Raw genomic sequence first — 25,557 nt, forward strand, 5'->3', positions numbered from 1 at the left:
TGCATTTTTTATGGGTGTCAATTATCCACAGGTTTTCACTGTTTAATGTTCTGGCCCCTATCACCTGTAAAAAAAAATAATAATAATAAAAAAAAGACAATTTTTTTTTTCTTAGGATGAAAATATAAAACTCATGTTTTCTTTATTTGATGTTTATAGATAGGATGTACATCACTGAAAATTTGGATAAACACAAAAAAGGCTTATGTACGTGGGATCGCGACGTGTTGGGAGAAAATAATAAGCAGTTAAAAAAAAAAAATCTACACGGCTTCTAAATATTTTGCCACGATCTGACTATTTACTCTGTATACTGTACACGGGGGGTGAGGGGCCGTTTTGTACAAAATATGAACTCTAAACATTTATCCGTAACATAAAATAATAGTACATCATATGTACAACAACGTGTAGTTTAGTATGAGACGTACACTGAAAAGACACTTGAAATAGTCATTCTTTAAAGACAAAAAAACAAACAAAATAAAGCTTATGTGTAACCGAGAGAGACACCGAATAGGAGCTGTTATTAAAGCCGTCTTCCGTAGGGAACGGCATCCAGCAACCAGACGATACTGACGACGGGTGTTCGTATTTACAGTTCGCACATTCAGCGTTATGGTTGACGGTGCTGGTGAGTGGGTGGGTGACTGGGTGTGGGGGGGGGGGCAGTAGGGACACAAAATCAAGAGGTTGTTCGTTAGAATAGACGATGTGTGAGACATGACAAAATCAGATTTTTGTTGTTGTTGTTTTTAAACGTTCAAGTGTAATCAGGAAGGGCTTTGTTCATTCAAGTGGCTCCCCTACCTCTAAAAGAGACCCCCTGCTTTTTGAGTGATGGGGGGCCAGGGGAGGCTTTTAAGCAAGGCATGTGCTTTGGAGGACTTTACATTAAAATTTGACCAAACTTCCCCACTTTTTTTAAAAAGGCACTGCGAAAAAAAAAGGCGAGCTTGAGCTCTTCTAAAACAAAACAAACATACCTCCTGTGTGAAGCATTGTCGCCCCTACATTGTGTTGGGGCGGCGGGGATCTGAGTGAAGGAAACGAGTGAGGGGTCACGTGGGAGGAAGCAAAGACTATCAGGTGAACTCTGATGTCACGTGGTGGCGGCATCACTCAAGAATTTGAAGCTTAACAACCTGTCTCAACAAAAGGATTTTTTTAAACAACTCAGGAAAGAAGTTGGGATTACGGTCTCCTTAAATACTTTATAAAGCATATAGAAAACGTCCACATGATGTTTTTTTTTTTTTTTACATTACACCGGACACATCCTGCTTTCCTTTTACTTTTGTTTTGTTGTTTTGTTGTAAAAGCGACTGACATCTAGAAACAGACGTACAGAATGGAGCACCTGAGATAGATGACCACAAGGGGACAGCACAACACCCCAGAAACAAAAGCCGAGAGGAAGGGAGAAGAAAACGGAAGCAAGGTGGTGATGGGTGACGACCCAGCGCCGCTGTGTCCGGTGCAGCTTGGGGGTGGGGTTGAACGGATACATTGTGCTAGGCCGGGCTGCACGATGGCGGGATTGGTTGCCCGCTAGTGGCCGTCGTGGGTGGTCAGCATCTCCTCGGCTCTCCGGTGCAGCTCCAGGGCTGTGACGGTTGAGATGTCCTTGGGCAGCTCCGATTTCCTTCGCATCAGCGGCCGCTCTCGCCGGTGGTCTTTCTGCAACTGAACGACGCGGAGACAGACGGCGAGTGAAGATGTTTTCAATTTTCATTCAAAACTCTTAAGTGGGATACGCACGCGGAGACAGCCAAGCAGAACTTCGAGGGGAATTCCACTGGTTTGCATTAACAACGTATCCAATAGGTCACGTAATATCTAGAGGTTCAAATCTGTACGGAACTATTCTTCCCTCTTCCCGATCAACCGATACTGCTGTTTCTCCTTCAGATGAGGATAAATCCAAGAAATCAGCACTGGCATAATAGTGTCCCATGTAATATAACGTTTGGAACGGCACGTAACACGTCACATCCGCCCACGTAGGTCATGTGACTCGCGAAAATGGCACCGCTCCTGAAACTTCACAACTGTCGATAAAAATCTTCTCAAAACGCTATAAAATGAGAGGGGAGTTCGCATCACATTGTCAAAATAGAGTACACATCACATGACCTATTAGATACATTGTTAATGCAAAGCAGTGGAATTCCCCTTTAACAACCACTTAGAAACTGCAGCACTGCATGTAAAGCGCACCGGTCACAAATCAGATCAGCATGTCTAATGTGATATGGGAAGCAACACAGTTGCAATGATAATTTCCATCTCAAATCTGTCTCACATGGGAGCAATTTTCAGTAGCTGATGCATAAAAGTCCTTTTTCGCGGCAAATGAAAGTTCGCTTCGGTGTACCGGAGCCTTCCATAAAATGCAAAGGTTTACGTCGCAATCTGGTCTCTAAGAAAGACCCCCCCCCCCAACCCCTCCCACCCACTTACCTGTGTGGCCTCCTCGGCTACCGTTTTCTTCAGCAGTCCGATGTCATCTAGCAGCGGCCCGTCTGTTTCCATTTCCGTCGGGCCGCCGCAGCCCACTGGGTCGTACGTCACAAACTGTCGCGAATGCAGGAAGAATGTTGTAGTCATACCGCCACCGCTGTCGAAAACCGATGACACGCTGCAATTACTAGACCAGCGTGATATTGACGACTACCTGCGGGTTGGACTTGGCGAGGTTCTCAATCTTGAGCCAGGCTTCTTCTCGCTCCTTCCATTTGGCTTTCTCTCTGTGAACAACACAAACGCTGTTACTATAACAAAAAAAAAAAAGGAATAGTTTTCATATTGTACTATCAATAAGAAGGTACAGGTACTTGCTAGTGTCATTTTTGGGTCAATATTAGTCCCAAGTAGATCAATTAAGTCATGTTTATAGGTGCCTGGCTCAAGGGCACCACAACTTTTATGTTGCTGCCTTCTTGTCCAATTGAGCCAAGGCATTATTAAATAAAATTACAAAAATATTTACAGCAGAGGTGTCAAACTCAAGGCCCGGGGGGCTAGATGCGGCCCACCACATGATTTTATGTGGCCCGCGAAGGCAAATCATGTGTATCAAGTTCCATGATTTTGGTAAAATCCAGACCAAAGTTTCAAATTGTCACATAATAAATGATGACACTGAAGTATTGCAAGCATTTTTCTGTTACTAAAGATCAATAATTGCTGGAAAAACCCACTACCCTTGATTTCTGATTCCAAAACGAGTTGATAAATTTTAATGTGTAAATATGATGGGTCGGTTAAAGATTTCCATGGTTTCAGTCATAGGAAACCGTAACGATTATGTGGCTCGCGATAGACAAGAGTTTGAGACCCCTGATTTACAGGATCCCTTTTTTTTTTCTTATAGTATAGACTTCCGATATTCATTTATGTCACGTATGAAATTTCTCTCTCTCTCTCCATTTGAGAATTTTTTTTTTTATTTTAACACTTGGATTATTAAACATAGCGAGGGTCAAACTGACAGTGACCATTGTCGCACCAGAAACCGAACAAGAGGGTTCAGCATGCTTTGTTGTTACTCTCTGAGAAGAAATAATGTACAGTGGATATCGAAGGAGAATTCATTTTTTTCCTTATCTAAATGAAAAGGACAATGATTTAAATGTAACAATTCAAAAATATAGTGTGATTGATAATCTGCACACTTATACTAGAAAAGAAACACTGATGTGCAGAGGCCTAGTACATCACCAGGTCATGAGGTTTGTAATTTGATGTAGCTCTTAACAAAAACTGGTCCACTCAAAAACTATAATTTTTTTCTCATGAAGTAGTTTTTTTGTTGATTTGAATACAAGCTTAACCTCATGATGTGGAAAAAAAGTGACATTTCTCGACAAACGTCGGTACCCTTTGGTTAACTTTTATTTACTTTTGATCTGAAAAAATGAAATGAAGAAATTAATCCATGTTGTAAATCCACAGAGAAAGTAAAAAAAAAAAAAAGATAGCCTCTTACTTGCTCTTCTCCGCCCTGAACTGCTGCGTGCAGTCATCAAACAGCTTTTGGTTCATCTCCATGAAAAGCTTCAGTGCGTTGTAAATCAATCCGTGGATGGTCCTGCAAGCGCGGCACACGTGAGCGCACTTTGCGACCATTCCGTTCGAGACCGAGTGAGGAAGGGCAAACTCACTTGTTCCAATGGGTTTTGGAGTTGCGGTAGAGCGCGGGGAACATGATCGGCAGGATCTTGGCGGCATTGTCGCTTATCAAGCTCATGATGTACTCGTTGTTCCAGTAGTACAGCGCCCGCTCGGCCACCTGACAAATACAGCGTACGGTGACGGATGTGGTCGAAACGCACGATGCTTGACGTGTGCATGAGTGAGACAGCGCCTGACCTGAAAGTGCGGGCTGGACACGCATTTGGCCAGCTGCCTGAAGAGCGGTTCCATGACTTTCACGAACTCCGAAGGCTCGATGACGTCCAGGATCTCCTCCAACTCGTTGAGGAACATCACTTCTTTGGGGCTATGGGTCTTCGGCCAGTACTTCAACAAAGCCATGACGGTCTGCGCGTGTGCAAGGCAATGGACTGGTTAATAACGGAGAAACTGTAGACGTCCCTTAAAGGCAACACAAAACGCTATTGCAAGAGTAATGGGTTTTTCAACTATGGTTGATGTTTGGTAACATTAAAACGCTTGCAGTGCCTTAACATTATGATTTATGATATGACAACCTGAAATTTTGGTACAGATCTGAACAAGAATCACAGAAGTTGACAAACATGATTTGCCTTCGCGGGCCACATAAACTCATGTGGTGGGCCGGATCTGGACCTCGGGCCTTGAGTTTGATAGCTGTGGCTTAGATTCATTTTTTAAATTAGGTGTATCAAAAGTTTGTATTTGGAGTCGGTGCCCACCAATCAAGTGCGAGACTACACAAACGAGTAGTGGTAAATGAATTACTACTGATGAACTATAGTTTAACAGTGTTAAACAAATGTGACTACCGTAATTTCCGGCCTAAAAGCCGCGACTTTTTTCCACGCGCTTTCAACCCTGCCGTCTATTCGGTGATGCGGCCAATTTGTGAATTTTTTTCCAAACGGCCGAAAGGGGCACTCGAGCAGAAAAGGTAAGAATGAGACCGGTGGAATATATGTGCCGAGTAAGTGACTTTTACCGGCCCTGTTAGCGCCGCAGTAGCGTTAGCGCTGTGCTACCGTGTTGCTGCTGTGTTACTGGGGTGTCTCAGTGATATTTACCGGTAAGTTTTATTTTAACCGGCCCTGTTAGCGTTAGAACAGCGCTAGCATTAGCGCTAGCACTAGCATTAAACTCTTTCTGTGTACCGTCTTTCAATGTGGGCACTTGCAGCTTTTACACAGCTGCGGCGTATGCATGTACCAAATGGTATTTCCTTTACAAATGTACTCGGTGAGGCTTGTAACCAGGTGCGCTCTGTCGGCCGGGAATTACAGTAGGTAATTCAAAATGGCCGTGTTTGGAGTCGCTGCCGACCAATCAGTGTTACGTAAATGTGACTAAGAAAATGGATAAATTAATATTCAACATTAATTATCTTGTTTCTGTGTACCTCAAACTGTCTAACAACACCCCCCACCTCCTCCGGGGTCCTACACTACAAAAAGTAGTCAAAACTCACCGGTTCTGTTAGCGTGCTGTCCTTTTCAAGGAACTGTACCACACAGTAGGCCAGCTAAACCGGGGACAACAGTGAACACAAGATGAGTACACAAACCTTTGATTCTGATGGACTCATCCCGAGAATAACAACTCTGTGACGTTACCTGCGGGTGGTAAACGCTCAACGATTTAACTTTGTGTAACGGCAGCAGAACTTTCAGTAGAAATATCTTATGTTCTTCTTTCAAGGGTAACGCAAATCCATTTATTATACTGGAATGATAAACAGGGTGTTGGGAAAGAGGATTTTTATTATTTTTATGACAACGCCCCAGGCAGGACTGCATTCAGAACCATGAACAGTCTCTTCTTACCTGCCTAATATTTCCAGTAGTTCAGCAATTCCGTTATGATGTTCCGTCTCATAAATGAATCTGTGGGGAAAAATAAGACAAGCAGCATTTTAAGAGATTGGCATTAAACACCGCACCTCACACACGCACACACTCACCTATAAAATATGTTATTAATTTGTTTCCTAATGTACGCTCGCAGGCCCAGGAACTTGCCATAGATGCGATGCAAGGTGGTTTTTAAAAAATCTCTTTCCCTGGGGTCTTCGCTGTCAAACAATTCTAGGAGCTAAGAAGTGAAGAATGACATATTTTAATCAAATGTAGCAAAAAGCAGTTTGGAAAAAAAAGGAAGGAGGATGGACACATTTTACCTGCATTACAAACTTCTGGTCAATGTACTTTTTGGCTATGTTGGGTTGAAAGTCGGTCGACTCTAAGAAGCGTAGAAAGAATTCATAGACGAGCTGTTTGAGGGAAAAACGATTAAAACGCTGCAGCAAAATGACGAAAACGATTAATTGCCCTAACAGCACAAAAATGCACCTGAAGATGCGGCCACGCAGCCTCCAGCGTGGGCTCGTCCTCCTCTGGGTCAAACTCGGCACCTGTGGGGTTGGACGATGGCGGCAACGTCCTGAACATGTTCACGGCAAACTGGGGGCAAAAGGAGACGACTTTTCAAAGAAGCCGCAACTCTTTATCTCACATGAAGACATGACGACTGGGATTAAACACAGAAAAACTATTTTCTTTCTAATAAGAAACTCCAGTAGTTTGCCTCCATTTTAGGAAACGACCAATTCTCGTTAGAGATAAGTTGAACATTCTGTTCGAACCATAACACTCACAATATTTGCTAGCAAGAGGCTATATACTGTAATTTCCGGCCTACAAGCCGTGACTTTTTTGACATGCTTTCAACCCTCCAGTTTATGCAGTGATACGGCTAATTTGTGCATTTTTTCCCTAACAGCCACAAGGGGGCACTCAAGCGGAAAAGGTAAGAATGAGACCGGTGGAATATATGTGCCGAGGAAGTGACTTTTACCGGCCCTGTTAGCGCTGTGCTAGCGTTTTGCTGCTGTGTTTCTGGCATGTCTCAGTGACATTTACGGGTAAGTTAGCGTAAGCGGGGCGCTGGGGTTAGCACTATCGTTACTGCCGCGGTAGCGTTAGGACTATCGTTACCGCCACGCTAGCGTTAAACTCTCTGTGTACCGTCTTTCTTTGTAAATATCTCGTGTTTTAATGTGGGTTTTACACAGCTGTGGCGTAAGTATGTACCAAATGGTATTTCCTTTACAAATGTACTCGATGAGGCCTGTAACTAGGTGTGCTCTGTAGGCCGGGAATTACGGTACATTATACACAGTACCCGTTACACCTCTACTAAATGGTTCGCTAGTTAGTTGGATGTACCCAAAGTACAATGTGATTTCTCCCCACACTGAATTTGAATGGTAGAGTCCAAGGACACCTTTTTGTGAGGAGTCACCTTGTAATTGTCCGACGTGCTCCTGAATCAAAAATGTCACGGTCAACATCAAGCCAAGTGGAATTTTTCCAAAACCAAGAACCAGCTGTATTAATTTTCAGTGTTGCTGAAATTAACTGCACACACACTTCATCTCAAATCGGGATTGTTGGTCATTTGGGAAAAAAAAAAAAAAAAGGCTCGGCCCAAGTCTCAGGTGCACGCCACGTGGCCGCACAGATGCAACAAGTGCGAACGAACTCGACGTCACACTCGCCTCGAAAGTGTTTGTCAAGCTGCGCTTTGATGATGAAAGCCACTGGCGGGTTTCAAAGCAGGGTTGAGGAGGGGGAGAGGCAGGGACACATTTTCATGGTGATTTGGCTCCCTCTGACGCATTGATCAAGAGGAGGCACAACAAGGAGGAAGGGGGCAAATTTGCACCTCGGTCAGCAGCTGCGCGTCGTGCGGCATCAAGGCAGCGCTTTGATTTATTTCAAAGGCGTTTATCCTGGTAAGGCCAAACAAACACGACGAGAACATCCTTGCCCGATTCTGATGACGCGACGCTGACCCGCCAAGGCCCAGACAGCAGGTTCCCGTTTGCATCAGTAGCAAAAGCACGAGGTCATAAAGATTACTGACCATGTGGACCACCTCGGGGTAGATTGGCTCGGTGATGACGTTCCGGTTGTGCGTGATGTACTCCACCATCTCGCTTAGCGCCGCCCGCTTCACCTCCTTCCATTTCAGGTCACTCAACGGGTCCGCGATGAAGTCGAAGAGAACGCAGCACTGCCGCAGCTTTTGGATGAAGAGCTTCTCCTGCTCGGTGGGGGGCACATCTGCACAACGGTTGGGGGGGGGGGGGGAGATTTTAAATACCGGTCTAATATTACACAATTCTGTCCATGAAATATGGGTCATACACATTTGTTGATTCAACCTAAAAGTGAGGAACACTGTAGGACAGATTTTAGGAGGAAGTCATACATGCAGATACCACAACTGCGAGAAGTCCGAGTTGTGATAAAACATTAAAATTCTATGGAATACCAGCTGAAAAGACCAGAAAATATCGCTGGATTTCGGCTATTAAACATGACGGGTGGTGCCCAACTAAAATACGCACACGCCTGTGTAGCGATCGCTTCATTTCAGGTACACCCGGCAAAGGTTAACATGTCGCCGAACACACTTCCGCGTTCACCAACCGTTAACCGTCGTCTTTTTTTCCCCAATCATAGTTACTGGATGCGAGTTTGTGTAAAACCGGGGGGCATTTATTTAAATATTGGTATTCGTATTGAATTCTAGCTGAAAAGATCGACGGATTCCAGGAAAGGTGTGGCCGAACGCTTCCCGCGTTCACTAACCCTCAAAACCGTCAGTATGTGGGATTTATTCCTAATTGAGAACAGATCCAGCAACAAAGTATTCGTATCCGTCCAGACTTTTATAGGCGTTCAAACTTTTCTGTGTAAATCTCGACAACTTACTCACCAGATAAACAAAACAAGCGGAAGCGAATTAACAGTCCAATTTCTTATCGGCGAAAATATCGACTTCGGCATTAAATATGGGTCCTCTGTGCCGAGTTCATCTAATTTTTCCACCTACAGTCGTTTATTTTCACCTTCAAACTGTCTGACGGTATCGGACAAGACTCTGGGCGTCGTACTATAAGACATATTTTCGTGTCGTCTCCAACCGACTTAGCATTAAACAGTGCTTTGCTAGACCGGCAATAGGGCGACGTAAACAAAAGTCACGTGATTTTATGACGTAGGTGAACAAGCTCTATACTGAAGGAGTCTTTGATGGATTTTTTTTCGTACAGTTTTATGCATTTTAATCACCTAAGCAAACCTCGCATCCAGTGAGATAATTCACTGCTCTACTTCCACTTTGATATTGAAGGCCAAAATTTATTTTCAAAATCCTGTCCGAGTCCATCTTTTCACCCCCTTTACTGTCTTTCCCCCCCGCTTTGCTGACTGATCCTGCACATTCAGGAATAGGAGACAACTTAAATCAATTAAAGTGACAGACTAATTTCATTCAGCGCACTCGTCTGTTGCTGCTCCAGCTCACATGCGACTCAAATGAAGACAAGCGTTACAGTATATAAAAGGGGTGGAAGGATGGATGTAAACGTCAAAAATGGCCTTATGTTCAGCAAATTTTTTCCCTTTCATGACCCAATGTGAACCAAACTCCAACCTTAAAAAGATGGTGTGCAGTTACATATTTCATCAATAATTGTGCAAAGTTTTAAGAAGGAAAATGGTTTTGTTTTGAACACGGCAGTCATTAATTTCATCATGTGTCAAAGGATTTGGTAGTGTCAATCACCATTTTAATCAATGACCTTCTTGCCACCGAAAGTCGTGACACGCTCATCAAGATTTAACGAATTATTAATTTAGTGTTCATCTATCATGCAGTAATGGAGCCACACCTGCGTCTCTGTGGCATTTCTATGCCTCAACATTTAAAAACAGTAACGCACTCGAGTGGCTTGAGTAACATTCGATGATATCCATCCCCATTTTCTGAACCGCTTATCCTCACAAGGGTCGCGGGAGTGCTGGAGCCGATCCCAGCTACCGTCGGGCAGGAGCCGGGCTACACCATGGACTGGTCGCCAGCCAATCGCTGGGCACATGGGGACAGACGACAGTCGCACTCACATACACACCTTGGGTCAATTTAGACTCCAATTACTGCATGTTTTTGGGATGTGGGAGGAAACCGGCGTGCACACCCAGAGAAAACCCACGCAGAGACGGGGAGACAATGCAGACTCTACACCGGCGGGGCCAGAATTCAAACCCTGGTCGCCAGCCAATCGCTGGGCACATGGGGACAGACGACAGTCGCACTCACATACACACCTTGGGTCAATTTAGACTCCAATTACTGCATGTTTTTGGGATGTGGGAGGAAACCGGCGTGCACACCCAGAGAAAACCCACGCAGAGACGGGGAGACAATGCAGACTCTACACCGGCGGGGCCAGAATTCAAACCCTGGTCCTCAGAACTGAGGCCAACCCTCCAACCATTAAATCTACCTGCTGATAATAACAAAATATAAGTAATATATTGATCACCTTCCACCCGCAACCGACTTTGGAAGTCGAGTCTGGATCCCGCACGAACAAACAAGCGTGCGTATGTTGCCATGGCGATCACAGGCTGAGAAGCAGGACTTTGGACCAAACGGGGTTCAACTCTGACTGATCAGAGATGCGCGCGGCCGCTGTTCAAACTGAATGGCACAATATGTTTACCAGAGACGGCCAGAAACTGAATGGAAAAAGCTATATTTAATTTCATTTAAATGTACTAGAGTGCGCATGCAAAACACTTCCCGTCATGTAAGGTTTCAGGAAATCATAACGCACCAAACAGAGCAGTCAAGCAGATGTTCAACATGTTGCGTGTTGTCACTTCCTGTGTATAGCGTTGTGGAATGTGGCTCTGTTGTTTTTCTGTGCCTGGTAGTTCTTTGTTATTCATAGCTTTAATTATAATATTTTAAAAACAAAACATGGCAAGGTTCCTCATTTTTGCAAGCGCCTTTACCACGGTGAGGTCACTCATTAACACTCCTTGGAGTCCTATGGAAAAATTTTTATACAAGACGAAATTGTAAAGACTTTTTTTTTTTTCCCTACACGGCATAAAATTTTGATGATCATTTACATGATTTGGCACGAAAAAGAGATGTTTGGGGGGCTCATTCAATCACCCCGCACAGGTTACATTAGATCTGGTTGAGATTTCATCTGAGGATTTTTTTTTTTTTTTTGGACTTGGAGTGCACATCAAGTTTTTTTCTGGCTTCTAGAAAAACCCAAACAAAGCATGCTTGGGCAACCTCATCAAACAACAGTGGTTAATATTCTGTCTAAGCTCATCCATGCCTTTATCTCAAGTAGACTTGACTATTGTAATGGTCTTCTGACTGGATTCCCAAAATCAGAGTATTAAACAGCTGCAGCTCATTAAGAATGCTCCAGCTCACGTTCTGACCAAAACAAAGCGGTCAGACCATACAACTCCAATCCTAAAGTCCTTGCACTGGCTTCCAGTCATCTTTAAAATAGATTTTAAAGTTCTGCAACTGGTCTCTAAATCACGGTTCCGAAAAAAAAAAAAAAAAAACAGTAGAGTTCTGAGATCGACTGACTCGGGTCAAATAGTGGAGCGCAGAGTCCAAAGCAAACGTGGTGAAGCAGCGTTTAGCCATTATGCTGCAAAAAAATGGAATTAAATTGCCAAAAGAGATGAGGTCAGCCACAAGTTTCAATGTTTTAAATCCAGGTTGAAAACTTCTTTTTTTCTCATGCTTTTTAGAATATATCCACTTTTTGATCACATTACTTGCACAGTATGCAGATTTAACTGTTTTTTTTTAAATATATATATTTTGTCATTTTTATTGTTTTTATCCCGTTTTCAATGTTTTATCTCTTTGTTTTCAAATGCCTTTAATCATTTAAAGCACATTGAGTTACCTCGTGTATGAAATGCGCTATACAAATAAATTTGCTTTGCTTTTTGGGGAGTTGAGCTCCAATCTCATCGAGGAGAGTGTTGAGAGGGTGGCCGGCTCTTGTTGCACAAGAGCACTTGGGTTTCTACAAACTTGAAACATAAGCAGACGTGCCTGGCGCACCTGCGAGCTTTGCACACGGACGGACGGGACCACAAAATTTTTGCCATCCCATCTTGCACAAGAAATTCATAACTGGGTCATAAAGATTTTCCAGAGAAAGTCATCATTCCCACCCCCCCAGAAAAGAAAATAAACCAAGAAGAATACAGCTACACATGTTGACACCAGGAAGCTTTGAAATAACTCGCCAAAAAACAAGGAGCTTTGACCTCACTTCCTCTGACACCACAAGTCCTGGTAGGAGATTGGAGACTTACAAACAGCAACCCCCACCCTCCCACCCCCCGTCTGTACACTCTGCTTCCTCACCCGGGTTAAGCTATGCTGTTGGCAGCAGCAAACAACTTGCAGCAACTTCCAGAAAAAGTCACCTGACGGCTACACAAGTTGCAAATCAGGCCCAACACAGACACAAACGCTACTTCGGTGCGTTTCCTGCTCTCACCTGCAAAATGCAAGAGGGCCACTGGCTGGTGAGGCCCTTTGGAGCCCGGCATGTCCAGAAGCATCCCGCTGGCCTCCCTGGCGCATGCCGACATGGGTGAGGCGGGGGCCGGGTGAGCGGAGGGACGGCGGCCCGGCTCTACCGAGGCGAGGAGCCGGCCTGGATTTTAGTACAAACGCTCGGAAGAGAAAAATGAACCTCCCCTGCCACTGGAAGGAAGCGCCTAGTCCCGTGACGTCATCGACACCCTCCACCCTCGCGTGGGGACGCCCCAATTGGACGGCGGCGCTCACGTGGGCCGGCCGCGGGGATACATATACATGAGGGGAGGGCTCGGCTGGTGGAGTGAGGCGGAAAGCGGTGGGGCTGAAAAGCGGTGAGCAGAGGACGACTGGCTGCATTCTTTTTGTAATGCAAACTAGAAGTGCTGCCGTCACTTGCTGGAATGTAAACACGGAGGTGACGAGTCACCTCATTGTGACTTCTGACTACCCAAAAAATAAAATCACACTAATTCCAACCAGACTGGCAGTCAGGAAAGAGCAGAGAAGACATCGCCAAGGCTGTACACTTTGGATCAGCGCAAATTTAAAAATTACATATTGTACAATGGGCAGCACGGTGGATCAGCTGCTAAAGCAATGGCCTCACAGTTCTGTGGACCTGGGTTCAATCCCTGCCCCGCCTGAGTGGAGTTTGTTCTCCCCGTGCCTGCGTGGGTTTTCTCCAGGCACCCCGGTTTCCTCGCACATCCCAAAAACATGCAACATTAATTGGACACTCGAAATTGCCCCTAGGTGTGAGTGTGACTGTTCTATGTCTCTATGTGCCCTGCGATTAGCTGGCAACCAGTTCAGGGTGTACCCTGCCTCTTGCCAGTTGGGATAGGCTGCAGCACTCCCCGCGACCCTCATGAGGATAAGCGGCAAAGAAAATGGATGGATGTGTCCAAACCTTTTCTTCTAAGGGCCACTTTGACATCTTTCATTTGCTTAACGCATTAAACCAAACCATCAGTGTACGTAAAGCTATACTGCATGTTTTTATGTATATTGAAATTAAATAAACTCAAGTACTCAGGCAAAAAATTTGTTTTTTCAGATTTTGGGGTAGCTCGTGATCCTATATGTCAACGGTAGAGATCCAACCCTGCAAAGAGCGATCACATCTCAACTTTTAGACCGGAAATGGGAGCATTATGTAAACCACAATGCCGACTTGCTGTCACATGTAACCAAATGACTTGTTACTGGTTGAAAAGAAGGAAACGAGGAAACAGAATTGCTTGAATTCAAACGATGCCCAACCCTTCCGCTTGTGCATTTCCTCAACCTCAAATTCAAAAATCGGCGACAAACTAAAGGCAGCGCCAAGTCCGCCGTCTGCTTTCGGGTGACACCGCTTGTCATGCAAATGCTATTTCTGGTATTTTGCTGTGCATGCGGGTGACAGATGGCTGTCTAGGAGCCCCAGCAGGAGCCCAGGTGGAAGTGACAGAAACAGGAAGGCAGAACACGTCGACGCCAGCCACGCGCAGGTACGCGAGCCTGACAATCCGGACGGCGAACTAACCCACAAGCCACAATGCTAACGTGACAAATACACCGAAAGCAGAATAGGAATGATTCTCATTAAATTACTAATGAAGACATATTGGACTTTTTTTAATTAAACAAAAAAAGTGTTGAAAGAACAAATAAATGCAAAAGGAGGGCCAGGGCTGATATTCAAACCCAGAAACAAACGAAAAAAAAACAAGTCACTGTGATGCCATAATATGTCCCCTTCAGGTAAAGAGCAACAATGGACCTTTTCGACCTGTCAATCACTCGTACAATAATAGCCAATCAGACAGCCGCATTGTCTTGCCACGCCCCTCTCGCCGTATTGTCCCACAAGCAATGCTGGTTGTCAGTAGCGTGCGCTTGGAAAAGTTCACGTTACGAGGAAAATGGTCCTCAGATGCGCTTGGGGAACGTGCAATTCTAATGAAAGATATCCAGGTAGATTGATTCATTTTCCAAAGCCTAAAACACAGTTGACGAAGTGTCTACGGAGGATTAAGGCTGGCGGAAGAGCGCACGTACAACTAAACGTGGACAATATCAACAAACACAAGGCTGTATGTTCGAAGGGAAGTGAGGGAGAAGTATCTTTTCTGAGTTTGAATTCTCATCAGTGCTTTATACATTGCAGGAGAATAACTTTCACTTTGTTAGTGTATAACTGACCTGCCGAATGAAGTGTGTCATGTTTTATGCCGAAGAGTTGGGTAAATGCGCCATGTCATGCAAGAGAAATGTCTATTTGCCTATTTTTATGACATCAGACTTTTAAGACAGAGCACTGGGTTCCATTAAGAGCCAAGTCAAAGGAATACACCCACTCACTTATAAAGACTACAATGATGATTACTCGTGATCTTTCCAAGTAAAAAGTACTCACCCTGCTTTACATGCTTAGTACGATTCCACTATTTTATCCTGTTGGATTTCAATTAGAAGTTTGTGAGGCATCAAGCTTTTTCGCATCGATCGCTGACATTTCGCTGCAACTCTGACATTGCGTCGTGCCCCGTCCAACATCTTAATTCCGTGTACATATCCTCGCGTGAAATAGTTGAGACCTCTCTGTAGGACTCTCTTGGACTAGTCTGACGCATTTGTCAACAAAAAAAAAAAACATACACAAATATTCTCTGGAATACGCGATAGAGAATCGACTTCAAACATGTTCTCTTCACTCTCCATTTTGGAAGCTTGCGGGACATGGCTAAGGGGGCGGAGCTCAAGATCACTATCGGAAAGGTCCATTTGTCTCAACAAAACTACAACCCCGCAGAGAGTTGTTACATCGGGGTGGTTGGTCTATGTCAGGGGCCACCAACATGATGCCTGCGGGCATCAGTAGCCTACAGGCCTGTTCTAAAAATACTGTGGCTCAACAGTGATGGGAGACTAGGATTTTGGAGTAATGTTGGAAAAGTAATCAATAGAAATGATAAACAATTCCAGATATCTAGGGTGATGATTCATTGATGTGATCTGTGACTTCAAATGGATGAACATATGAATCATTTGCGCAGATTTGGTAGCATTTCTCACTTTCAAACAAGTTGGTGAGCACAGCGTCAACGCAGACTGCTATAAAGCGCTTTCTTGTGTTACACCAGGGGTGCCCAAAGGGTCGATCTCGAGCCCACAGTTGATGTCTTGACATTCAGTTTGACCAATCCTGGCCTCTTCTTCCACGTCACTGTGCATGTGCACATAAAGGCGGGTTCTAGGAAGCTGGCTTCCTATTTACCGTCTGTCTCGCGCTTTCGCCACGGCATCCACTCCGATGCCCCTCCCCCTTCACACGCTCTGACGATGCGCTCCCCGCCGGCCCCCACGCAAAGTGCGTGGGCATCCCCGTGTTACGCAGTCATGGGACCACTTCGGGATTCATCTCAATCATGCATGTTCAGCACAGCTTGTCTAAATTCACAAATTCACTGTTGTCAAAACAACTCAGCGGAGTGCTACATATTTAAAAAAAAAAAAAAAAAAGGGAGGGAGGGAGGGGGTGGCGTCTGCTGATCTCCCCCGCCTCACTCTACATCAGAGCGTCGCGTCTCTTTATTATGAGCGCTCAAGGCGACAGTCTATTTGCAGAGTGACACCCACTGACATGCTTGGAGCGAGCGCTCTCAAAACAGAAGCCCTGTGTCATTTCGGCCCCCGTCGGCGTCTTGGCGGGAGAAAGAAATAACCACGCGTCTCTGCGGAAAATCACGTTTACTCCCGATCGGGCAACTAATTCATCCTGAAATATGACTTTTGTTTAGTAAACATTGGTTCCACAAGAGAGATGGATCACCCAAAAAAAAGGTCATACAATTTTCTGCACACAATATGCCTCAAAAGTTAAAGAAACTTCAGTGTTTTGCCCTTTTCTTTTGCTTTTTTTTATGATACCGCCACAGACCGGTACTAGTGGCACCAAACGGGAAAAGTGTGATCACCACAGAATCTAAATTTGGAACCTGTTCACAACATACACAACAATTGATTGAACATCATATTACGGAACAGTACATAAGTGACTTAAACCATACAGGAAAATATTTTTTTAATGTCTATCATTTTGACCTTTTCTATTTCAGAACAAGGAATTATTTTGTTAGGGTCAGATCACGTCCACGTTTTGTTGGTTCAGATTTATTGTAACCCCGGGTACAAACAAGCCAAATTCAGAACAAAATTGAACTATTCCCCTCATTTGCGATCAGTAAGTAAACAAAAGGAGTGATTGTTGAACATTTTAAACATTTTCCCAACCAATTATCATGTGGTGTGTCCCCGATATCCTTGGAAAACAGTCAGCGCGAGAACCGCGATGTGGTTTTCGTAGACTTGAAAGTGGTTCGAACGTATCCGTATTAAACGCTTGCCATTCCCTCAATGTTATAAAAAGTGAAGACAAATTTAAATTTTGGTCAAGAAGAGCATGAAGTAAATTTACATGATTTGCCAACGCAGGCCACATGCAATGATACACCGGGCCAGATCTCACCCCCCAGGCCTTCAGTTTGACACCAGTGCTTTAAATGAATGTCACAATTTGTCTAATTGATGCTCTTGTTTTTTTGCATAATTTTGTCTCTCTTTGTGGCACAAGTGTCAAAACGTTATAGTTTTAAACCACAACAACTGTCCATCAGATGGCACCAATGATGTGCTACTATGAGAGCATCTGTTTTTTTTTTTGTTGTTTTTAAAGAGAACACACACTGAGGCGACAACTGTTGTCAATCTGCCCTTTTGAGCTTTTCACTTCCATTTTTCAAATCTCAAATACCGTAGCAGTGCTTGCGCTGATGTTGTGGGTGCGAATTGGCTTTCAACGGGAAGTGACAATCACTTATCTTAAAAAAAAAAAATAAAAAAAAATGAACGAATGGCTCATTGGCCACCAAAATCCGCCATCTTGATACTCCCAAAACAACCATGGTAAAACAACATTCCACAGGTAAGTTAGAAAAGATTCACTTTGACATTGTTAAAGTTTGTTTATAAAGTGTTTTTTATTTTCTGATGAGCTTAATTCACTTGAACAAAGTTTTGTTTACGGTTGTTGTTGTTCACTGTTTCCTGCATCACCTTTGTAGGCTGACGGTTTTTTGCGAAAAAAAAAACATGTAAATATTTTCCCAAACGTCATCAGTGGCTAAGCAAGAAAACACATTTTCTGTGAAATTTTTCGCTGAATTTCATAATACAGAACTCTGCAAATTGAATTTGATTTTCAGATGGGAGGAAACAAGTTCAAATTTTCTGTATGAAATAGGATGTCGCAGAGACAACAAACGAGCAATGTATTGAGCATGTATTTTCCAATTGCAAGTTTCCAAAAATATATCTGATTGACTTCAAATTTCATCTTTTTATGAAAAAATGCTTAGTTTTTTGCTAAGTTATGATGATAGTGGTTCACAGCGTATTTTGGGAAAAATTAACATGTCACAAAAATCGGGCCCTAGGTAATATGCAAGCTTTCTTGGTAGTCACGGTGTTCTATGTCTTTCCTTTGCACTTATCCTTTTTTGGCTTCCCAAGTCGAATTAAAAATCCTTCATATTACCAGAACTGAAAAAATGTCAAGCTCACATGACCAGTTTTAAGTCTACATGTCAAACTTTGAGAAAAATCCCGCCGTAATCCAACTTGTAAACCATTTCCTCCACACGTTTCGGGAGTACAAAGATGGTGGCCAACTGGCTTCAACCAATCGACATATTGCTCGAAGTGTATGCGCTATCCAGTCTTTTTTTTTTTTCCGATTAGCGGTGACAATGCGGTTTAAGTACCAGCCGGTGACAGTTTGCGGGAGTCTATGCGAGGCACAGGACAGACTGTCTGACGTGCGTTTCCATCGGGAGGCAGCGAACACGCACGGAATGAAAACAGGTGAAGTGAGGAGCCTGTTTAGGCAGGACGGTGCAATAACATCGAGCGGGCCGCCCGTGGGATAATGTTGCACGGAACGCTCAGCGGGATGTGGGAAGCGAGGGGCCTTCATCGGAAATGAAGTCGACTCGACAGCAGCTTGTATATAGCGAACCGCCATTATGCAACTGTATTTGTACATATTCGAGATGTTTGAGACAACAACAGCAACAACAGAAGAATAGCTTTGTACTCAACTCAACAGGCCGAGATTTCACACTAAGTAAATTTGGGAGTAAATTAACAGCTCATCATCATTTCAGTTCATATATAAGTTTTTTTAATTACTCTAATTTTCAGTCCATAAGACACGACTTTTTTCACACGTTTTCAACCCTGCGGCCTATGCGGTGATGCAGCTAATTTGTGCATTTTTTTACAACGAAAGGAAAAGGTAAGAATGACAAAAGTGGAATATATGTGCCGAAGAAGTGACTTTTCCCGGTATTTATTTTTTTAAACCGGCAGTGTTTCAATGTGGGCACTTGCGGCTTTTACGCAGGTGCGGCTTATGTATGTACCAAATGGTATTTCCTTTACAAATGCACTGGGTGAGGCTCATAATCCGGTGCGCTCTGAAGGCAGGAAATTACGGTATTACTTGTCCAGTGGTGTGTAGTGATATTTTTTTCCCAATGGAAAAAAAAAATATATATATATACATGCTTTGGATAAAGATTAGTGAAGATCAACTTGCTTAAATCAGCACCAAATATCACAAAACTCAACAGTAAGTAACAATAACAGTGTCACTTCTTGACACGTTGCCAGGCAACAGCTGCAGTTACAAATTGAGTATTAGAATGCATGGTCTCGATGGTGAAGGTCAGGGGAAAAACTGCCTTGGAGGAGTTTTTTTTTTTTTTCCATCTTTATGCATTGTGTTTGATTAAAGAGCGTGAGAAAGACTGCTGTCGCTCTCACTTTGATAAGCAACTGTTTATTGCGGTGCAATCCATAAAGCAATTGACTCGTTTGCAGTGCTCTCGCCACTATCAGCTACATGCATTTTTTTAAGGTTTATATGGACACTATCTGTGAAGCCTTCAGTGTTGCAAATTTCCTCCACTCTGCTAGACAGCGTGCCCCAATTAAAACGCATGGTGCGTCATGCAACTGAATAAATAAACGCTGAACCTCAAATAGACGCCTCCTTTCTGCTTTACTATGATTGATACCACCACGGGGGTCGGACATCTTTACCACAGCAGAAACTCCTCGAGGGGGCAGATGAGGCATCAGTACTGCTGAATTTGCAGCAGAGTTTCAAGAGAAAGTGCTGGCATGTGAGGAGTTTTCAGAGATAAAGGTTTTATATGCATAAGTAGTCTTTGTTATATATGCATAAGTAGTGACTTTGACCGGCCCTGTTAGCGATGGGCTAGAATTAGTGCTGTGCTAGCATGTTACTGCTGTATTACTGGCATGTCTCAGTGATACTTACCGGTATGTTTTATTTTAACAGGCCCTGTTAGCGTTAGCACTAGCATTAGTGCTATCTTTAGCACGGCGCTGGCGTTCGTTAGCACTAGCGTTAGCGCGCTAGCGTTAAACTCTTTCTGTGTACCATCTTTCTTTGTAAATATCTCGTGTTTCAATGTGGGCACTTGCGGCTTTTACACAGCTGTGGCATATGTATGTACCAAAGAGTATTTCCGTTACAAATGTACTCTGTGAGGCTTGTAACCAGGCACACGAATGACACTCACAATTTCATTTGTGTTTTTCCAGAATCTGGGACAACATTTTCCACCTCAGGGGTCGTATCAAACCGGCTAGTTTGTGGGATCTCGGTGTGAAAGAGGCTACTAGTTCATGCGCAATTACACAACCCCCCAATGGGTACGAGTACCGAAGGGAGAGCAGCACGTCTGAAAGCGTCGCTTTATCTGCTCGCCGGCTAACATTGCGCAACATGAGGGCGTGCGGAATTAAAGCTTTATCTGGATTACCACTAAATATAGACGCTTGGAATAAATCCAGCGCAAAGTCAATACCATGTACGTACCATCCCATCCTCCTAACCCCCCGTCTTTGTTTCCGCGTGTCATCAGCTCAATATGAAAATGAGCGTGACGCAGATGTTTGAGTGAAAAGTCCCACTGTACCTAGCTGTAACGCAATTGCAGGGATTCAAACATCCTTTATCCGCGGCAATTTGACGGTACAAGAAGGGAGCGAAAACGGACAGTGGCAGAGATTAAATCAGAATTTAAGGTTGACCTGTTTGATTGCATCACGACAAGGAAAATCCCAGGTTATGTAAAGCTACCGGGTGATTTATGGCTTTCAAGTCGGGCACGGGAGTTGGGGTCCGGACACGAAAATACCTTTGAAGGCTGGCAGCTTCTGCAGCTCCCGGTTGTTGCTCAAGCTAAAGCGAGAAGAACTCTGCCGCTTGTCCTTCTTGATGGGGGTCTGCGAGCCGGGCTGCTTGCCTTTGAGAAGCTGGGTGGTCGGCGGGATGCTGTTGCCGGTCTTCCTGTTGGAGCCCTGCTGAGAAGACGAGTGCAAAAACATGACGACGTTGATCATATAGTCACAGGTGTCAAACTCAAGGCCCGGGGGGCCCGATCCGGCCCGCAACATGATTTTATGTGGCCCGCGAAGCCAAATCTACAGTGTCAATTTTCATAGTTCTTGTAAAAATCGGGACCAATATTTCAAATTGTCACGTATCATAAATGGCAAAGTTGAGATATTACAAGCATTTTTGTTACCAAACATGAATAGATCGAAAAAAATATATTATCCTTAATTTCTGATTCCAAAACTAGTTCATAAATTAATGATATAAATATGATGATTCAATATTTTTGTTTCACAGTCGTTAACGGCCCTCTGAGGGAAACCAGAACTAAAACGAGGCCCGGGAGAAAAAAGAATTTGACGCCCCTGCTGACATAGAGAAACACAATGTCGGGAATAACCTTTGACAGGACTTTTTCAGAGATGTGACGAATATAAACAAAAGCAGGTTAAAATAAGGATGTGCGGGTGCGGGGGGGTACTTTTGAACATTACATAACTACTAAAGAGGTAGAGCATGTTGGCTTTTTAAGCGTTTTTTTTTTTAAGCGTTCCCACAATGTTTCCTGTCATACACAGACATATTTTACCTCGTTTTAGCAAGCAAGTAGCGAGGATGTATGTGGCATGTAATTAACCTTTAATTCACACAGCAGGTTTAAAAAATGTGTTTCTTGTCCAGGGGTTTTATTCACGACGTGGCGCGTCGAAACAAAAGTCAGCAATAGACATTCTTATCCTGAAATCTGTCCAGGCCAAACAGATGTGCCTCATCCTCCATAATGTGGCAGGTTTCTCACAGCTGCAAACCCCCACCTCCATCAAACGCCCCCCCCCCCCCAACCCACCCCACCGCCACCATCGCACTTTTGGGTGCACAGCGCTGACTGCAGCAACATGCGGCCGTGAAAGTGTGTCAGTCACACAGTCTCGGAATGGGGGGGGAATCCATCGCATTCACTAAGATCACGCTTGCGACGTTAGCCAAACTGCGCGACTTTCACAAGATGCCGGGGGGGGGGGGGGGGGCAGGAGCACAGTCTGTTCCGTTAAGATGCTGTGTCATGAGATCAAGGAAAAAGAAACTCCTTGTAGGTCATTCACGGTTTTTTTGGGGGGTGGGGTGGTAGATAAGACAGAAAAGTAGCATACTTATGAGATGTCCGCTCTGAGTGTGTCTCCCCCGCAAAAAAAATTTTTACTCCAAACGGTGTGTTTTGCTTTGTTTTCCTAAAGTTCCTTTTGTGACAGTAGTTTGCAAAAAGAAGTTGAAATAAGTCAAGTAAACTATGTCGCTGTGAATAGACTCTCCTCCTTTTCGTCTCACTCCTGCGGGGACTGCTTTTATTTTATTTCTTTTTAAAGACTTGCATGACTGCTGCCTTCGAGCACCAAGTGTTGGGACCACAACAGGTCGCCGCACAAATTGGCAAGTAAACATTCACAGAGCACAGAATAAAAGAACGAATAAAGCAAAAGTACTACACATGCTTGCTAATCACAGGAGTTAGGGATCAAACCCAAATGTGATTGACGAAAAATTAGGAAAATTGCTTGCATGTGATTAAAATGTAGTATACCGATGTAATTTCCCCTTGAACATAATAATATACGTCTTATTTTAATAGTCCAACTGATATACACGTTCAAATTAAGTCAAAGGACATTTTTCCACCAGTGTAGAAAGAGTAAGGCAGTGATAATAATAATAAATAATATAATAAAATAAAGAAAATAAATAATGAAATGTATAATGTGAAATGTGTGCTAATGTATAATAATGTAATAATGTCTAATAATGTAATGTATACCATGTAAAATGATAATAAAAATGGTAGGTGATAATACAGAAAAATTAGAAACATTTGCTGATAAATATAAATGCAAAAACGTCAGTTCCACGTTGCATATATAAAACCACACAACTTTGCCTTATGCAAAAGTAATCCTAGCTTAATGTGAGCAAACAATGCAAAACCTGATTGAAATGTTAATGTTAAGCATTATTAGTTGTAGTTATAGAAGCAATGGATTTTTGAACACTAATACTGGCGCAACACATTTAGACAAACAATATCAGACTCGCCGGCATGGATTATTTAGCCTCCGCGACAAATTTATATTACAGCATCTTGCTGAGTTACTTGAAATAGTACTAAAAGTAATCTTATCTACCTCATTTGGATCTGCACGACTGTACAATAGGCGAGCAAACCAGTAGGAGTAGCACAATAAATTGGATTGCAGCATTAAATCAGGATCCAGAAACTACTTAATTCTTTACAATCCAGCTAATTATGATAATACGGTTTTGATAAACATATTACAGTACTTTTATCATTGTCATTAGCGTCTTACTTGGGCTGCCCGTAAGGATTGGGAGCAGATATTATTTGAAATTATTTGATGTCCCCACACAAAGCTCGTCTGTGCTCCAAAATCCTTGTCATAATCTCACATTTACTGTATGTCCCATCATGTCTTCTCCCGAAAAAAGGGAGCTAGCCTACCTCATGTTGCGAATTCTCCTGCCCTCCTCCACTCTTGCCCACTTTGCCAGATTTAGATGAATCCTGAAAAGAAAGAAAACATCTCTTAATAAACACACAATATATATATATATATATATATATATTTTTTTTTTTTTTTTTTTAAAAATCCCATGAGCAATCCAGCTCAACTAGCTTGTTTGACAGGCTAACGGTACTTCTCCAGAAGATTTCACCTTCGGGTGCCGAGTGAGAAGGCGAAAAACACGGCGAAATCCGAGGGGCGTGTGAGAGGGGATTGAAACGATGCTTGCAAGGTATTTGACGCGCGTATGCGGGCTTTTAAATGAAATTAAACCGGGCTGAGTAACATATTTGCAGAAGTGCGGATAGCTAGTCGGCTTAGCAATGATGAGGAGTGGTAAGGGGGGTGGTGCACTCATACTTAGCTTCATAATATCTTCTGCTACGGAAGGTTTTTAACTCTCGCGTTCGAGGTAAAGCAGTGGCGGCAAAGGGCGAAAAAAAACGTTCCAAAAATTCTACCGTGCGTTAGTTCCCCCCGGAAAACTCACCTTGTCTTTTTTCGTTTTATTCGGCATTGTGCAAGCGACGCCGCCCTTGCTCCCCTCGCGAATCCTCCGCTGGCGAAAGCGCAAGCGACTGCCTGCTGCCAGCCGCACACTGCGAGGCGGTTCGTCCTGTCCTCAACGTGCAATTGGTTGACGGGGAGTCAGCTGACGCGCCTACGTAATAGTGACGTCATTTAAATCGCGGAAGGAATTTAAGCGCCCCCGGGATGGCTGCTATCGCGAGATGTGTCACTCGCGATGGCCTCGAACGTCCCTCAAAACTCATCTCAGTGACGTCATTTCAATTGAGTGGAATATGGTGGTTTTTAACGTGATTTTTTTTTTTTCCCCTCCTACGATTTCCCTGCGCGACCCCGTGGACTTAAGTAGTACCTAGAAAAAAAAGGCACGTGCGACATGAATCAGGAGCCTGAAAAAAACAGACCGCGCTACATGAAAGCAGGATTCTATAAATACTCCATAGTCCATAAATATAAATCGCCATCCGCCATCTTGATGCTCCCAAAACAACCATGCCGACCTGTGCCTTAATCGCCCGTTTCGTGGCTGTGAGAAAACATTCACAGCTAAATTAGAAAGATTTATTTTTACACTGTTAAAGTTTGTTTGGAAAGAGTTTTTCATTTTCTGATGGGTTTCATTCATTTGAACAAAGTTTTGTTTACAGTTGTTCACTCTCTGCTTCGCCTTTATCGGCCGACGGTTTTTCTGCAAAAAAGCGATGTCAATATTTTCCGCAAACACAATTTTCAGTGAAATTTTTGATGAATTTCAAAATACAGAACTCTGCAAATTGAATTTGATTTTCGAATGCAAGGAAATAAAGTTTAAATTTTGTCTGAAATGGGAAATCGCTGAGAAAACAATTGAACAATGCATTTAGCATGTATTTTTCCTATTGCGAGTCCTTATTTCCAAAAATATATCTAACGGACTTAAAATAGATTTTTTAATGACAAAAAATGCTTCGTTTTTTGCTAAGTTATGATGACAGTGCTTCACAGCATATTTTGGCCAAAGGTAATATGCAAGGTTTCTTGGTAGTCACAGGGCTTTTTTTTTTTTGGCTTACAGAGTCCAATTAAAAATCCTTCATGTTACCAGAACTGAAAAAATGTCAAACTCACACGAGTTTTAAGTCTACATGCAAAATTTTGAGAAAACCCCCGCCATTATTCAAATCTGTAAACCATGTCCTCCACAAATTTTGGGAGTACCAAGATGGCGGCCAACTGGCTCCAATCAATCATGCCAATTGATGTGTAGGCGGTATCCAGTCTGTCAATACTTTGATAAGAATGAGTAATTACTGTTCAGTTGTATTTTAGTACTATCATTTAACCTTTGTTTTTAAAATGTTACTGGTA

At 43.3% G+C, this 25,557-nt stretch overlaps 1 protein-coding gene across 2 annotated transcripts; it reads right to left on the minus strand.

The window, feature by feature from the left end:
• Window positions 1–130: 130 nt before the first annotated feature.
• Window positions 131–24,331, minus strand: ppp2r5cb (protein phosphatase 2, regulatory subunit B', gamma b). Of its 2 annotated transcripts, none has more exons than XM_061813230.1 (16): window positions 24,173–24,331; window positions 23,619–23,681; window positions 20,910–21,072; window positions 8,104–8,303; window positions 6,528–6,638; window positions 6,356–6,448; window positions 6,140–6,270; window positions 6,003–6,062; window positions 5,793–5,901; window positions 5,648–5,701; window positions 4,375–4,545; window positions 4,167–4,294; window positions 3,992–4,093; window positions 2,678–2,750; window positions 2,464–2,577; window positions 131–1,686 (listed from the first exon to the last, which is right to left on the minus strand). In XM_061813230.1, exons 1-16 carry the CDS (start codon window positions 24,197–24,199, stop codon window positions 1,552–1,554), a joined length of 1,734 nt encoding a protein of 577 aa, XP_061669214.1. In that variant the 5' UTR covers window positions 24,200–24,331; the 3' UTR covers window positions 131–1,551. The 2 variants fall into 2 exon arrangements, with proteins under 2 accessions (XP_061669214.1, XP_061669213.1); XM_061813229.1 differs by having other exon boundaries at window positions 132–1,686; window positions 20,910–21,075; window positions 24,173–24,330.
• Between the last annotated feature and the right edge of the window lie 1,226 nt (window positions 24,332–25,557).

Source organism: Syngnathoides biaculeatus, chromosome 23 (assembly GCF_019802595.1).
Source record: "Syngnathoides biaculeatus isolate LvHL_M chromosome 23, ASM1980259v1, whole genome shotgun sequence".
In the NCBI taxonomy this organism is placed as follows: domain Eukaryota; kingdom Metazoa; phylum Chordata; class Actinopteri; order Syngnathiformes; family Syngnathidae; genus Syngnathoides; species Syngnathoides biaculeatus.